The 14,199-nt window shown below is 48.9% G+C and overlaps 2 protein-coding genes across 11 annotated transcripts in view; one reads left to right on the forward strand and one right to left on the reverse strand.

The window, feature by feature from the left end:
- Nucleotides 1-6,519, reverse strand: part of DNAI1 (dynein axonemal intermediate chain 1) — a 60,772-nt gene extending 54,253 nt beyond the window's left edge. Inside the window, exon 1 of the mRNA XM_004275104.4 lies at nt 6,104-6,519. Within this exon, the coding sequence (XP_004275152.1) occupies nt 6,104-6,133 (30 nt within the window). The 5' untranslated portion in view covers nt 6,134-6,519. The remainder of the gene's footprint in view (nt 1-6,103) is intronic.
- A 71-nt stretch (nt 6,520-6,590) lies between these two features.
- FAM219A (family with sequence similarity 219 member A) overlaps nt 6,591-14,199 on the forward strand; it is a 54,972-nt gene continuing 47,363 nt past the window's right edge. For 4 of the 10 annotated variants that reach the window (XM_004275100.4, XM_012534917.3, XM_004275102.4 and 1 more), the window contains exon 1: nt 6,591-6,943. In XM_004275100.4, coding sequence (XP_004275148.1) covers nt 6,884-6,943 — 60 coding nt within the window. In that variant the 5' untranslated portion in view covers nt 6,591-6,883. The remainder of the gene's footprint in view (nt 6,944-14,199) is intronic. The other 6 variants (XM_049711116.1, XM_049711119.1, XM_033437814.2 and 3 more) reach the window with 5 other exon arrangements.

Raw genomic sequence — 14,199 nt, forward strand, 5'->3', positions numbered from 1 at the left:
AATAAACTTAACATCAGGAGTAGGGATGTTAGCAGAATGTGGTGCTTTGGCTAGAACAAAGGAGGCATGAGCTGCTTCTTCTGCAGGTCCAGAAGGAAAAGTTAGGGTTCAGAGTATTACAGTACATACGTTTCCATCGGTCACTTATTTACTCATCAACTAATTCATTCGTTAATCATCTACTATGTACCAGATGCTAGAATGACAACAAAAGAAGAATAAAGGTTGAGTTAGTCCCACTCCAAGGTTCTCACATCTAGGAAGTGAGATAAATGGAAGACGTAAACACACCATACAAACCAGAATACAGCGACTCTATGAACAGGACAAAGTGTTGTGAGATACAAAGAAGCGAAACCAAAGTTTGATCAACAGCCATGTCCTTTGCACGTTTCTTCCATACAACTCTGTCTCAGCGACTGGGAAGATTGAACACTCCATAACAATTCCTAACTGGCAGAAAACAATTTCATATGGCTTGTTCACAGCTGGAGCCAGAGAACCAAAATTACTCTTCAGCATCAGCTTGCAGGTTGCAAAGCCCAGGGATAAGCACAAGACACCTTTGCCATTATTATTCAAGTACCTGGCATATACTGAGTACTAACAATGTGCTAGGCTCCACGGTAAACAGGGGAGGAGACCAAGTTCTGGCCTCAAATGCTCACAGCTGTTTTGTAATCTGATAATTGTGCATGACAGACCTCAGACCATAACTCTCAAAATAGCATGACTGTAGTCATAACAAAATGGAACAGCCATTGGCAAGATCTGTTTTCTAGTTATCACTTCCAGAAGGAATTCTGTAACACTACTAGGGGAAGAGCAGAGAAAACTCTCTCAACTTCCTGTCACTAAGTCTCTAAATTATCATCTGCATCCATCCCTTCCTCCTTTCTCCTTTTCTGTTACAAAGTGTTTCACCTCTTGTCCACAGCTGATCCACGCCCACCTCCTCAGACACTTGGCTCTAGTCTTCATTTATCTCCTTCATCTTCAACTTCCCTCTATCTATGCCAGGCAAATGCCTCCCCTCAGCATTTAACATATTCAAGTCTTAATTTCATCTCAAAAAAAAAAAATCCTTGTCTACATGGTCTTTACTACCTTCTTAGCTCAATTTAGTCTGGCTTTTGTCTCTAAAATTGTTCTTTCCAAGGTCCCGCAATGACTTATTAATTATTAAATCTAATGGTTGTATCTAGTTCTTACCTTCATTAGCAGATGCAATATGACTGACCACGTAACCTATAAACACTAGAAACTCCCTATAAACACACTCCTCCCCAGAAGGACATTATTCTTCCTTGTAGTCTTCTAACCTCTCTGGGGTCAGTCCTTCTTATCCTACATGTTGGACTCTTGTCCAAACCTTAAATCATGTTGTTCCTCCTAGAAATCTTCCCTGATTCCCCGAGAATCAGTGCTAGGTTCTCCTCCCACACGCTTCCATTGCACCCAATGCTACTTCCTCAACCACATCCCATCATTCATTCAACAATCGTTCACTGAGAGCTTCGAACGTGATGGCCTCTGTGTTAGGAGCTGAGAATACAGATGTGTGCAAAAACATCCACAGGCCCTGCTCTCAAGGTGCTCACAATCTAATGGGAGAGACATACAATAATCCAATGCTTACACAAACAAGTGAATAATTACACCCTGGGATGCATGCTGTGGAAGAAAGGATCAAGGGCAATGAGACTATAAATAGAGAAACTTAACTCTTTTTTCAGGGCAGGGGGCATTAAGGCGGTTGTGGGCATTGACCCTGGGGCTGGAATCTTAAGAGTGAGTACATGTGTGAGGGAGGGAGGGCACGAAGAGTGTTCCAGAAAGAAGGGACAACACATAGAACAGACGTACAGAAATAACTGGAAGAGCGTTAACCAGTTAAGGCTTAGAGACCCAAGCAGGCCTCAGCCCATACAGGCTCCTGAAGGGTTATCTAAAAATTTGGTCCCTCTCCTAAGAGCAGTAGGAAGTCACTGAAGGGTTCTGAGGGAGGGATGACATAATCAGATTGACAGCTTGAAAAGATCACTTGGTACAGTGTAGAGAATGGATTGGAAGGGACATGAGTGGGCGAGGGGAATACTGGTTACAAGGCTTTTACAGCCTTCCAGGTGAGAGATGATGGTAGGCAGGGCTAGCAGGGTGGCAGTGAATAGGAAAAAAGTGGTCTGATTTGAGAGATTTAGGAAGTAAAGGGGCACAGGATCATATCTAGGGCTTAAAGAAGGTAAGAGGTTGAGGAAAGAAGGATGTGAGGGAGTGAGGATGACACGGAAGAGAAGGGTCACAAGAGCAGGGATCTTACTTTGGACAAAGTATCAACTTCCCTTAGATTCTGCTCACCTCCTCCTGTCCTTTCTTCTGTGGATCCCAGGACCAGTCATCAGATTCAAAATCTCTGGATCATCTAAGACTCTCTTCTGGCCTTGCACTGACTCCTGCCCACTTACCCCTACACTAGTCACACCTCATCAAGATCAATATTTCTAAAAGTATTGTCCCAGAGGGCTTCTGGAGAGATCACAAAATGATCCAAAAATGCAAGTCTTTTCTTTGGCTCCTACAGGCGACTGAAGCAAAATGCCAGACTTTGATTTTTTTTTTTTTTATGGTAACTGAGTTATAAAGGAGTACTAAAACTTGTTAGTCATAAACTAAAATTAGCCTTTAACTGGAGTTCACAGAAGACTCTAATTCAGTCCTCTACTAAGAAGTCTGACTGCCAGGCAATGTTTGGCAATGATGCAAATCTCCTCTTGCATATACACATGCAGCCAGTTGGAATTCTTGAAATTTTCAGGAAGGACACTTTTTTATTGGGATATTAGCAGTGATGTTTTGAGCTGGTCATGGTTTATGGTGCCTGACATTCATGAATTTTAATTACAAATTGTGATTCATGGAGCTTCATCATGATCAAGCTAATATGCCATGATTATTTGATTAACCCTCTGGAGTAGAGGGATACATGTCTCTAACCTTATTTCCTGCCATTTTCCTCCTCCCTTCCTTGCTGATCCAGAACATGTGTAAGCAAGCTCTCATCTCAGGAACTTTATACTTGCTATGTCCTCTGTCAGGAATGCCTCCCCCCTAGATATCACATAGCTAATTCCTTCACTTCCTTCAGATCTCTCTCAAATGTCACCTCTGTGAGGCCTCCCCTGACCGTTATGTTTAAATCATAATCTTCTGGTTCCCTGAACTTCCTAGTCCATTTCCCTGCTTTATTTTTCTTTTTGACACCTATCATCACCTTATAAACTATATATTTTACTTATTTGTTTATTGACAATTTATCTCCAACTAAAAGATAAGCTCCATGAGAGCAGGGATTTGTGTTTGTTTTGTTGCTATATCACCAATACCTAGCACAGTACCTGGCATATAGTAGATGCTCAATAAATAATTGTCAAATGAGAATATTTATATCATCAGAATTTTTGTCCTTTTAATTTCCAATACCCAGCTCTTAAGGCATGGGTACATGTGGTTCAAATGTGAACCATTCATAGCCCTGCTACCAAAGCAGATATAAACATAAACCCAGAAAAGTATGCTTCTACAGTGACGTTTCCTTGTTATCACTCCCCACCAATCTCCTCATCCCAGCCTCAACCCTTTCTATCCTTCAAACTCACTCAGATCAAAATTTCCAAAGAACAATTGGAAGCATTCAGAATTCATATTCAACTCATTTTCAGAATTTAATATATTCCAGGCATTGTGCTAGGTTCAGGGGAATCAACAATGAATGAGACAGACCATCCTTGCCATCAGAGTTTATAGTCTAGTGGGGATATCACCTTATCCTGCCTCCGGAAAGGTGACTTAATCCCTTATAGGAGAATACGATGGGCAAACTGAGATGTGATGTATGAACAGGAGATGAAGGAGAGATTTGGGGCAGGGTGGCATGGAGCAGGTGGCAGCAGACTGAAAAGACTGTACCAGGCAGGCAGAGGAAACAGCAATTTCAAAGGCCTAGAGGAGAAAGACAGTGTGGATGTCACTTTCCAGGAAGTGAGGGCAGTTCAGGGTGTGCTGGGACTGTGGAATCGTCACAGAGCAACGATGAGATCTGAAGTAGGGTAGGTAGGAAAGGCTAGACCTGGCAAGGCCTTGTAGGCCATACTAAGCAAGTTGGACTTTTGGAACTTTATTCTGAGAGTGAGAGGGAGCCAATAAAATGTTTGATCAGCGATACAAACAATGCAGTTTAAACTCTTCTCTGCCCCCTAACAAACCCAATCCTGACCTTCCCTCTCCACTGCGGGCATCCAAGTCATAGCTGCCCACTCCCTGAAGCTTTTATGTTGCTCCAACCTGCATGTCTCTCTCCCTCTCAGCCCCAGGGATCCCATCCTCCCTTATCTTTATATGCCTGTGTTCTGTCTCCCCAACTGAGTTCCCAGACGACAGGGACTTCTCAAGGCTCTCAAGGCAGTCCCACACCCAGCTCACCACTGACACAGACTGGGCCTCAATGAGACAAGAGGGTGATGAATACAACCCAGCTTGTGCTCACACTCCACACACCGATATTCACCCCGCTCTAAAACAACCCTTCCCTCCAAGGGGCAGTGCTGATGTGCGCAAGGCCAGTTGACCTGGGTTTCTGTCTCCTGTCTGCTGTCACCTCTCTCTCTTCTCAGTTTACCTAGCCTCTAATGTCTCCCCTAATGGGCTGGAGAAACTGATTCCCAAGTTTGTTCAAACTGCTAGAAAAATCTAATCTGGAGTGACAGAAAGCAGATCAGCGGTTACCTGGGGAGAATGGACTAGAACGAGGTGCAAGGAAACTTTTGGGGGTAGAGGAAGCGTCCTATATCTTGATTGTGGTGGTATATAAATCTGTCAAAACCTGTCAACATGTACAACTAAAATGGTCCATTTCATTGTATGTAAACCAGACCTCAGCAATGCTGAATTTAAAACAAACTGCATGTAAATTAAAAGTCGGTAGCCCCAAGCCCAGTACATGAGCTTCAAAACACAGTTCAACCCCGACATAAAACTAGGGCAAGGCCATACGGGAATAGCAGCTTCCCCATGGTTGCAGAGATCTAAGAACGACGGGTGCACCTGCTAAGGAAGGCCAGGTGAAAGAAGCAATGGAGCAAAGGCTAATAATACGGAGGAGGCCAGACCCAAATATGTAAAGTCACAAACAGCATGCACACAGATTTGGTCTCCAAACCTCAAAACACCTAGGCCTGAGATAGTGCTTATTTAAGAACAAGTAAGTAGAAACCCTGCCTCACAAAGCAAGAAACTGCATATTAGTCCCAAGATGATAATTCATAAACGGTTTGGAAAAGTGATTCTTGAAGGACTGAGTGGCTTCACCACAGAGAGCTCCTCGAGAAGCTGGGCCTTACCTCTCCTTCCAGGGTGAAGCTGTGTGGGTTAAGAGGGGTGACTCTTGGGTTTCCTGTGAGAAGGGATGACATCTGTCCAGGTGGCAACGAGGACAGTTTGGAGGGGCCAGTTTGGAGTGAGGAGTGTGTGAAAGGGGATGGGAAAGGGGTCTCTGCCCTCTTCTTCTTTGCCTGAACTCTCTCTCCTCACAAGTCTCCCAACACAGAAGATCTGAACCATACTCCCACACACAATCTGTTCTGTGTCTCTGGTACAGTTCTCCTGTACTCTCCTGTGAGTTCCCAAAGGCCAGTGTCTCCACCTAGCCCAGCACTGGGCACTCAGCAAAGGGCAGGAGAAATTACTTATTTGTGACAAGACTGTGAGGACGATGAGGAACATATTGGTAGGAGTGGGGATGGGGGTTTAAGGAGGATGGGCCCGTCAGGCTGGGTCTGTGGAGTGAGGGAATGGAATGGTGAGAGGAGGACAGGTGAAAGAGTGGTAGGAAACAGTGGGTCGGGGGCAGTGTGGGAGAGGAGGCTAGGATTAGTGGGAGAGAGCAGGACAGGGTCAGAGGTCACTGGGAACACAGGCCAGGAATCACAGGGGGACAGAAGTCAACAGGGAAAGGAAGATGAAGGGTCAGTAGCAGAGGTATGATCAGTGGTCACTGGCAGCGAAGGTCAGAGGTCGTCGGAATAGAGCAGGTCGAGGTGTGTGTTACCTGCCTACGAGGCGGTGGTTTGTGGGGCATCTTCGAAGAAGCAGGAAGCACCTCAACACTTGGAGCGCCTACAAAACGCTCCCCCGCCTGAGGTCAAGAGGTTTGTCCGTCCCCTCAATCATGCACAGGAAATCCGGATTCTCTTTCACTTCAATTCCCAGTCTCAGGGGCTCTTTGGGGACACCCGACGTTGTGGGTCCCCGCGCCCTCGCAGAATGGAATCGGCTCCTCCCTGACGCGGTTACCCAGCAACTAACCTGCAGCCAAGGCGCAGGCGCCTCTGATGCCTCCTCCCTGCCCGAGGGGAAGGCGTGGCTGGGCGCGCGGGGAACCACCAGCTCCACTAAGCCCCGCCCCCTAAGGCCAGACGACCGGCTGCCGCGCCTTTCGGAACTCCCGCATGTGGGAGGGGCTAGTGAGCCCAGACACCGCCTCCTCATGAATAATGCAGGATCAGGCGGTGTCCCGGACCCGGAAGTGGAGTTGCAGAGTCACGGCAGTGGCTGAGCTGCTGACAGGAGGCGGCGGCGGAGGTGGAGGCGAGGCAAGACCTGCGGCTCTGCAGGGCCACGGTCGCTGTAGCGCTAGGCAAGCTGACGGAGCCACGCCGGCCTCAGCCCACCTGCAAACCTCCCGCCTCGTGCCCACCCTCCATCTGCCCGACTGGTCCGGGGCGGCCTAGTCTGCACCACCGACCCGGCTCCTGGGGCCGCCGCCCCGCGCGGTCCCGTCGGCGTCCCTGGCCGCGCCCGACCCCCGGCCCCCTAGCCCACCGGCACCATGATGGAGGAGATCGACCGGTTCCAGGTGCCCACCGCGCACTCGGAGATGCAGCCGCTGGTGAGGGGGCGGGCGGCGGGCAGGCCAGGGCCGGGAGGGGACGCTGCCTGAGGGGGAGGGAGAGAGTCAAGCCTTGGGGACTGTGCGGAGGGGGCGCCTCGGATAGAGTAGAGAGCCGTGAAAACGCATCGCCGGGGGAGGGGGACTTGCAGGACTAGAAAACCGTGGGAGGATACGTGGGATGACAGCAAAGGGGCCTGTAAGGGCGGAGAGCACTGCCAGCGGAGGCAGGCCAAGGGAGTTACGGGGAGTGCCGTCGGATGGAACCGAGCGGGGGCACAATGGTGCACACCGTTAGTGGAGGGGAAAGCGGGGAAAGGAAGGGAACTGTCTTGGGGCACCGCCGGTGGTAGGCCCAGGGGGCTGGGATGAGAGGTAGGGAGGCATTTAGACCTAGAGGCCTGTGATGCTCAGAGCGGGGGAGGGGGCCAGGAGCAGGCTGTCTGAGGGACGGGAATAGGTTTGTAGAGGAGGAGAGGCCTCCCCTCCAGTTCTGGCTATGGATGGGAACGCAGGGCCTGGGCAGAGGACGAGTGGGGACAGGGGATCCATGCAGGACCCGGGAATTCCGTTCTTCTCCGGAAGAGAGTGCAGTCAATCTAGGCTGGGGGGTGCTGGAGCCGGGAAGGAAAGAGCTCGGTGGCGAGATGGAGAATCCGGAGCGCACATGAGAGCTGGGGAACCGGCAGGAGAGGGGGCGGGGCCGCACTGGAGCCGCCTGTGCCCACCGGTTCGGAAGAGCCTCCAGCATCCTAGGCCTACGTGCTTGGAGTCCTTGCTGGGCGCCGATCCTGCCTCCTGTCCGCGGTCCCGGAGTCAGGGAAGAATGATGTCATCGCTGCCGGCGCGGAGGGGATGGAAGGGGGAGGGCGATGCACGGAGGCCGGCCTAGGGGAGACCATACCCATTGGCCACCGTCCCGGGGCGTCTACCTGACTGGCTTGCACATCCGCCGGGCGAGAGACGCCGAGGCCTGGCGGCGGCGTCTTTCCAACTGGGAGAAGGAAAGGGAGAAGGGAGGGAGTGCCCGGCTCTGTTCGCTTTGCTTTTCCTTCTCCTTTCCCCCTTGGAGCCCAGATGGGAGCTGGAAGGAGGCAAGGCAGGCCAGGAACCTGAAGGTGTGGATGCCCTATTCTATGAGCTCAGCTAGAGCTGAGCAGAGCTCTCCAGGTCTTGAAGCTCTGGGGTTCCCTAACCCTCTTCCCTCTGTGTTAAGCGGAGGTGAGGAACAGGTTCTACCCTTGGGACCCCCGCCCCTGGCTGACAGATGTGCTTTGTGGCTTTCTGAGCAAGTAATCTCTCCATTACAGCAGCCAAGACAGACCTTGGCAGGGACCCATGACCAACTCTAAGCCACACCTTTTGGGGGATGGTAGAGAGAATCATCAGAGGCCACCTAGCTGGAGATGTGTCTTTTTTCCCCTTTTGTGACTACTTAGTTCTAGAAGCCCAAACAGAGAAGCTTTACAGAAGTGTAATATTAAACTGGGGAGAGAGATGCTGCTGGACTTTTTTCCTAGCCTGATGCCATCATTGGGTTATTTGAGGGCCAGAAAATCCTGGTTGAGAAGTCTGTCCCATGAACTTGAAGAACTTTGGGCTGGGCTAAGAGAACACTCCTTTCTGAATTATCTTTCCAGCCAACCTGGCTTGTCAAACTAGATTGCCCTTCCAGTTGTACGTATCTAATCAAGAATCAAAAGGGAGGGCAGATGAAGGAGAAGGTCCAAGTGAATGAGAAGAAAGCAATGAGTTGGTTCTTGCCTCCCATCTGGGGTTCCTAAGGAGAGAGGCAATAGCTGTCCATGGAGAGGGGAGAAGGAAGGGGTCACCAGGTTCTCTCAGCTGTCCCTGATGCCTCTGTTTTTGCCTGAAGTTTTCAACGATGGTTTGAGTGAGTAGTGTCCTCAGAAGACTCCTGGGCTGCTTCTGATCTGTGTGGCTCTGAAGTAGAAGTGCTTACGGCAAGGAGGCACTTATCAGAAAAGCTGTGACCGCCTTCAGACCCTTTTCTTGAAGGCTAAAGGAGCCCTTCTCTGCAAGACGATACTTTGTTGAGGTTGAATGAGAGCCTTATGGAAGTAGCAATACAGTCATCTGCCATTTGGGGGTCATAGCCATTGCCCTGCAGATCTCTGCCTCTCCACCACTGTTCCCAGGTCAAAGTCTAGAGGATCCCCAGAGCTCCTTAAATGCTCTTTGTATTATTGAGACCAGCAGAATCTTGTGTGGAGTTTCCCCAAGAGTCTTCATTTCGGGGCATAAGGAATCAAGGTGGCATACTGCAGAAGAGAAGGGCAAAGTGGCCCTTTAGGGGTGTTTGGGTAGACCTTAAAAACCAGGGTCTTGGGGCTTCCCTGGTGGCGCAGTGGTTGAGAGTCCACCTGCCAATGCAGAGGACACGGGTTCGTGCCCCGGTCCGGGAAGATCCCACATGCCGCGGAGCGGCTGGGCCCGTGAGCCATGGCCGCTGAGCCTGCGCATCCGGAGCCTGTGCTCTGCAACAGGAGAGGCCACAACAGTGAGAGGCCTGGGTACCGTAAAAACAAAAAACAAAAAACAAAAAACCAGGGTCTCAGACTCAGCTGTGACCTATTTCGTTTTTTGCCATTATTTATTAAGACCTCTAGGAAATCTCTCTTCTCTGGACTCAGTTTCCCAGTTATGAAATGAAGACAAACTATTTCTTTAAAGATTAAACAATAGCTCCTCACTCTTCCAAAGAATATCATAGTGACCTGATATCATTGATTCAGCAAATTCATTCACCAAATATTTATTGAGCATCAGCTCTGTTCCAGGTACTGTACTAGGTATTGGGGACACAGTGGTTAGCAACATAGGGACAGACATAGCCCTGCCTCCTGGAGCTCACAGTTTAGCAGAAGTTATTGTTCTTGCTCACCCTCTCAGTGTGAGTCCCTCTGAGGGCAGAGGCGGGGCTGTCTCCTTAAGCCCTAAGGGAAACAAGGCAATGCTTGTGTTGGTATCATTGCCCCTTTCTGGACCAAGCTGTACCGATAGTGGCCTGTCACATGGGCTTGATCATCAAATAACACTCTCCCACCCATAGTGGTTGGAAGAATCCAGAGGCCATTCCTTACTTGGAGAGATGAACTCTAGGTGGAAAACATCTTTTTTTAAATTTACTTGAAAGAGAAACTTGCACTTGAAAAGGAGGCCTAGGGGAGCGGCAGAAGCTAGGAGAGAAGGCACAGCCCGCAGATCTGGGTGTTTCCAAGGTGCTAATTTAAGCATAGTTCTCAGCTAGTGGGAGGAAGAGGAAGAGATCCCTGCTCTGTTGTTGCTGCTGCTGTTGCCACAGCTGCACGGAGCCTCCTGTCTGGGGTGGAGTTTGCCTGAAGGGAGTTGCCTCCCTACTTTCCTTATCACACCAATTATTTAATTGGCCTGGCTGCATCGCAGCAGCTGAACCAGGCCTGGGCCTATCCCTGAGAGCTCCCCAAGGTCTCTTTCTGTCTCCTTATGAAAGGAATGAGAGCTCCTCTGGGAGACCTAGTCCCTGGGTTCCACTCCTGCTGTGTCTATCTCCTACAATCCTGAGTGTTTCTGAGCACAGATTTTTGCAAAGACAGGGATAGGCGCACCTTGTATGTCAGTTCTATGGCCAAGCCACACACCTTACTGATCTAGGGAAGCTCCCAGCTGTCCAAGGCTCTCTGTTGAGCAATTGTGTTGAATTTGGGCTATTGTTTGTATGAGCAGCAGGGATAGGCTCTCTGGCCCTACTGTCTGTCTGCTGGGCTGGTTGGTACAGCCTCACAGTCTATGTCTTCTCTTTGGCTGTAACGGAGAGGAAGAGATTTGGTGGGGGAAAAAAAAAGCATATGGCACCGGACAGGGTCTCTATGCTCTTGAGAGAAATACTAGTCTGGCCTCACTGAAACCCAGGTTATCTGTTAACTCAGTTGTATAGTTCACGAGCATATGCTCAGTTCCAGGTACTTTACAGGTAAAGATATGTGAGATCTCTCCAGGGGGTGGCCAGGAGAAAGATGGGCTCAAATGGCTACAGGAAGGTTTTAGATACATGTTAGGGAAGAGTGGTGATCACTGTAGGGCATTCCTAGGAAAGAGTGTCACCTTGCTTGGGAGAAGATGAGGAAAGCTGAGGTTCTGACTCTTTGACCACGTAAGCTTGGAAAGGAATTTCAGACTCCTCCTGACTCCTTGCACTCAGGGATGGAGATGGTCAGGACATTAATTTAGTGAGTGGGTCATAGCAGCTCCTGAAAGTGGCAGAGGGAACATTGTAAAGCTAGCAAGAAGCCACTATGGAAAATTGACCTACATGTATTCTGTGGTCTGGGAGCCTTAAGTCATCTCCTTGTAGTAAAATGACTCTTCAGTTTAAGGGTGGATTCTCCTAATGGTCCATGTAACTCATGACCCAGTAGCATTTCTCAGGTTCTAGGAAGAGGCACACCATTCTCTCTCTTCCTATATTGCAAAGTGAGGATCAGGTTTGCTCAGGCCTCCAGCTCCTCCCTTATTGCTCATCTCCTCAGTCAACAAACACTAAGAACCTACTTTCTGCTAACTGTTGTGCTGAGCTCGATACCACAGCCTCTTGCTCCAGGGATGGATATACACAGTCAAGACAGGGTGACGAGCACTGTAAGAAGTAAGAACCAGGTCCAGCAGCGCCGAAGAAAAACAGTAAGGCCTTTCATCAAGTAGTCAGGGAAGGCTTCACAGAGGAGACATTGCTGAACTGGCTCTTAGAAGAGGACTAGAAACTTGGCAGACCAATAAGAGGAGGTGAGGACAAGAGTTCCAGGCAAAGGGCATAGAGGCAGAATCGAAAGGGTGCATTTGAATGAGTAAAGTGTTATAGTTAAGGAAATAACATGATCAAATTTGAGTTTAGGACTATCATTCCAAGAGTGGTTGAGAGATTGGAAAAGGTGAGATTGGAGGTTGGAAAACTAATATGAAGGTGGGTATAATAATAATCTAGGCAAGAGATGACAAAGGCCTACACTAAAGCAGAAAGAGAGAGGGGACATATGTACAGAGACTAATAAAGTGGAATAGGCAGGATGTGGTACCTGTTTGGAGGTGGGGTGGAGAGGTAGGGAGTCCAGAATGACTCCCAGGTTTCTGGCATGTATGTCTGGATGGCAAGAGGTACCATCACCACCCCAGGAAATTTGAGGGGGTCTGTATACCTCTTGGCTTCAGGGGCTGCTTATATGGGAGAAGGCTGCTGTTTTCCTTTGCTCTGCTTCTGAAGCCGCAGTCTTGGGGTTATTGAAAAACCGAAGAGCAGAGTGAAACTAGCCCCACAGCCTCAAAAGGATGCTAAGTGTGCTCATCTGCCAGTGAATACTTTTCCTCTGTAACCTGCTTTGATGAATGCAAGTGAATTGGTGGCAGTGAGGAGCCATGGTAGGTTGTCCCCCCACACCCCGCCCCCCGCCCCGCAGCACTTTGATAAAGGAAAAATAACATCCTTTGTTGGCTGAGAGAGTGTTTCTGTTGCAGTTTCTGGCCTTGCTTTTACCATCATTCTGGTCAAACCTATGGTTTTCTGGCTGATTGGTTGAGCTGGGCCCTTTCACTGATTTCTTCTAGAATGGATATATGAGTTACTGCTTTACTTGCAAGAGTCAGAATGGAAAAGGACACGTACCTCCCTTCTCTGAGACCAGCCTGGAAAGCTGCACTTGGTGTAGAAACAGCACCCAGGGTGCTATCTTCCAGGCAAGGTGTGCCAAGGGAGCAGGCTTCTGGGTTGAGATCGCTCAGGGGTGACTTGGCTTCTCAGACGCCCCAAGTGTAGCCGCTGCAGGGAGGCACATGGTACCAGGAGGCTACCTGACTCCATGTCAGCTGGGAGTCAAGCTGAGTCATTTCCAGCCCCCAACTGCCTGCTGCCCTTGACTGACTATAGCTCAGAGTGAACAGAGATGGGAAACAGAGCCTTTCTCACTTGAACCTGATTAGCTTCAGGGACCCTCCACCCTCCTTGTGAGGGCAGATGGAGCCTTGTGTCTGGAAAGGGGACATGGGAGACTCAGCTTCCTGGCTTAGCCGCTTCATGCTTTCCAGCAGACCCTGGGAGAACTGGTGCAGGGAGCCCCAGAGGAGGCAGGAAGCGTAGAATCAGGCTCAGGGCAGCTACCCAGAGGTGCTGGTTGAAGGAAACAAGAGGCGTGGCTCAGCAGGCTCGCAAGTCATTGTTCTCTTAGGAGACTCTGGTGGGAATCTGGCCGTCTGGGCGGAGAAAGGAAGGCAGGAAGCGGGCAGAGCTGGAGCCAGCTGTGGATCTGGCTCTGCTCTGGAGTTCAGAAATTGGCACATGACCCATCAGCCTCGCTGCGGGGCAGCCGAGTGAACTCCTGGGCTCTAGGGAGTGAGGAGGTTGTCTAGGAAGAAGGCCCAGAGGGTCTGGGCTGGGGAACAGGTAGATGGGGGCTAGTAGGAGATCCCTCTGGATTTTACATTCTTAGGAGCCAGTTCAAGCAAATATGAACTTGAATTTGTTGTTGTTATTCAGAGATGTCAAACTGAGGATCAGATGGTTGTGTTTCTTGAGGGTGAATTTTAAGTTTCTGTGATGATGATGATGTATGTGAGTGTGTACACAAGTAAGAGGGGACTAATGGCCATAAAGAATGTTCTCTGAATGACCATTCTAGCCCTGGGAAGTATTAAGTATGACAAGAAGCCACACCCAGGCAGAAATGAGCCCAGCTACTGTGGTTCTTGTCCTGGTTTTGCCTTATTTTATCACCAGACTCTTGGCTGTCATAACCAAAGTCCACCCCATCTATCTATTTATAACAATACCTGAAGGGGTACTTTAACTAAGTTTTAGTGAATTAACTGCTCCCAAACTATGGAGTGAGAACCATATATATTTTACTATGTAGTTAACTTAAACATAATTATGTACAAGCTATAAATGATTTATAGTTCCCATATTAATTCCCAATTTTATCCTTATAAAGGAATTAGTGAAGCTCTCAGTCAAGCATGGTTCAGACCAGCATTTCCTATAGTATATTCTTAGGAATATTGGTCCTTTGAGATACTTTATGGGGGGAAAAAAGTACCTATAGACAAATTCCTTTGGGAAACCCTATAACTCCATCCTATCACAATGTTTACTAGCATTTTAAAGACTCTGAGAAGCCCTGCAATAAAGAAACCTTTCCAGCTTTGTTTAATCCAGTGTTTCTCAAACTTACAGAACTATGGAACCTTTTTTCATGTTACATCTATTAACA

Source organism: Orcinus orca, chromosome 6 (genome assembly GCF_937001465.1).
Source record: "Orcinus orca chromosome 6, mOrcOrc1.1, whole genome shotgun sequence".
NCBI lineage: Eukaryota > Metazoa > Chordata > Mammalia > Artiodactyla > Delphinidae > Orcinus > Orcinus orca.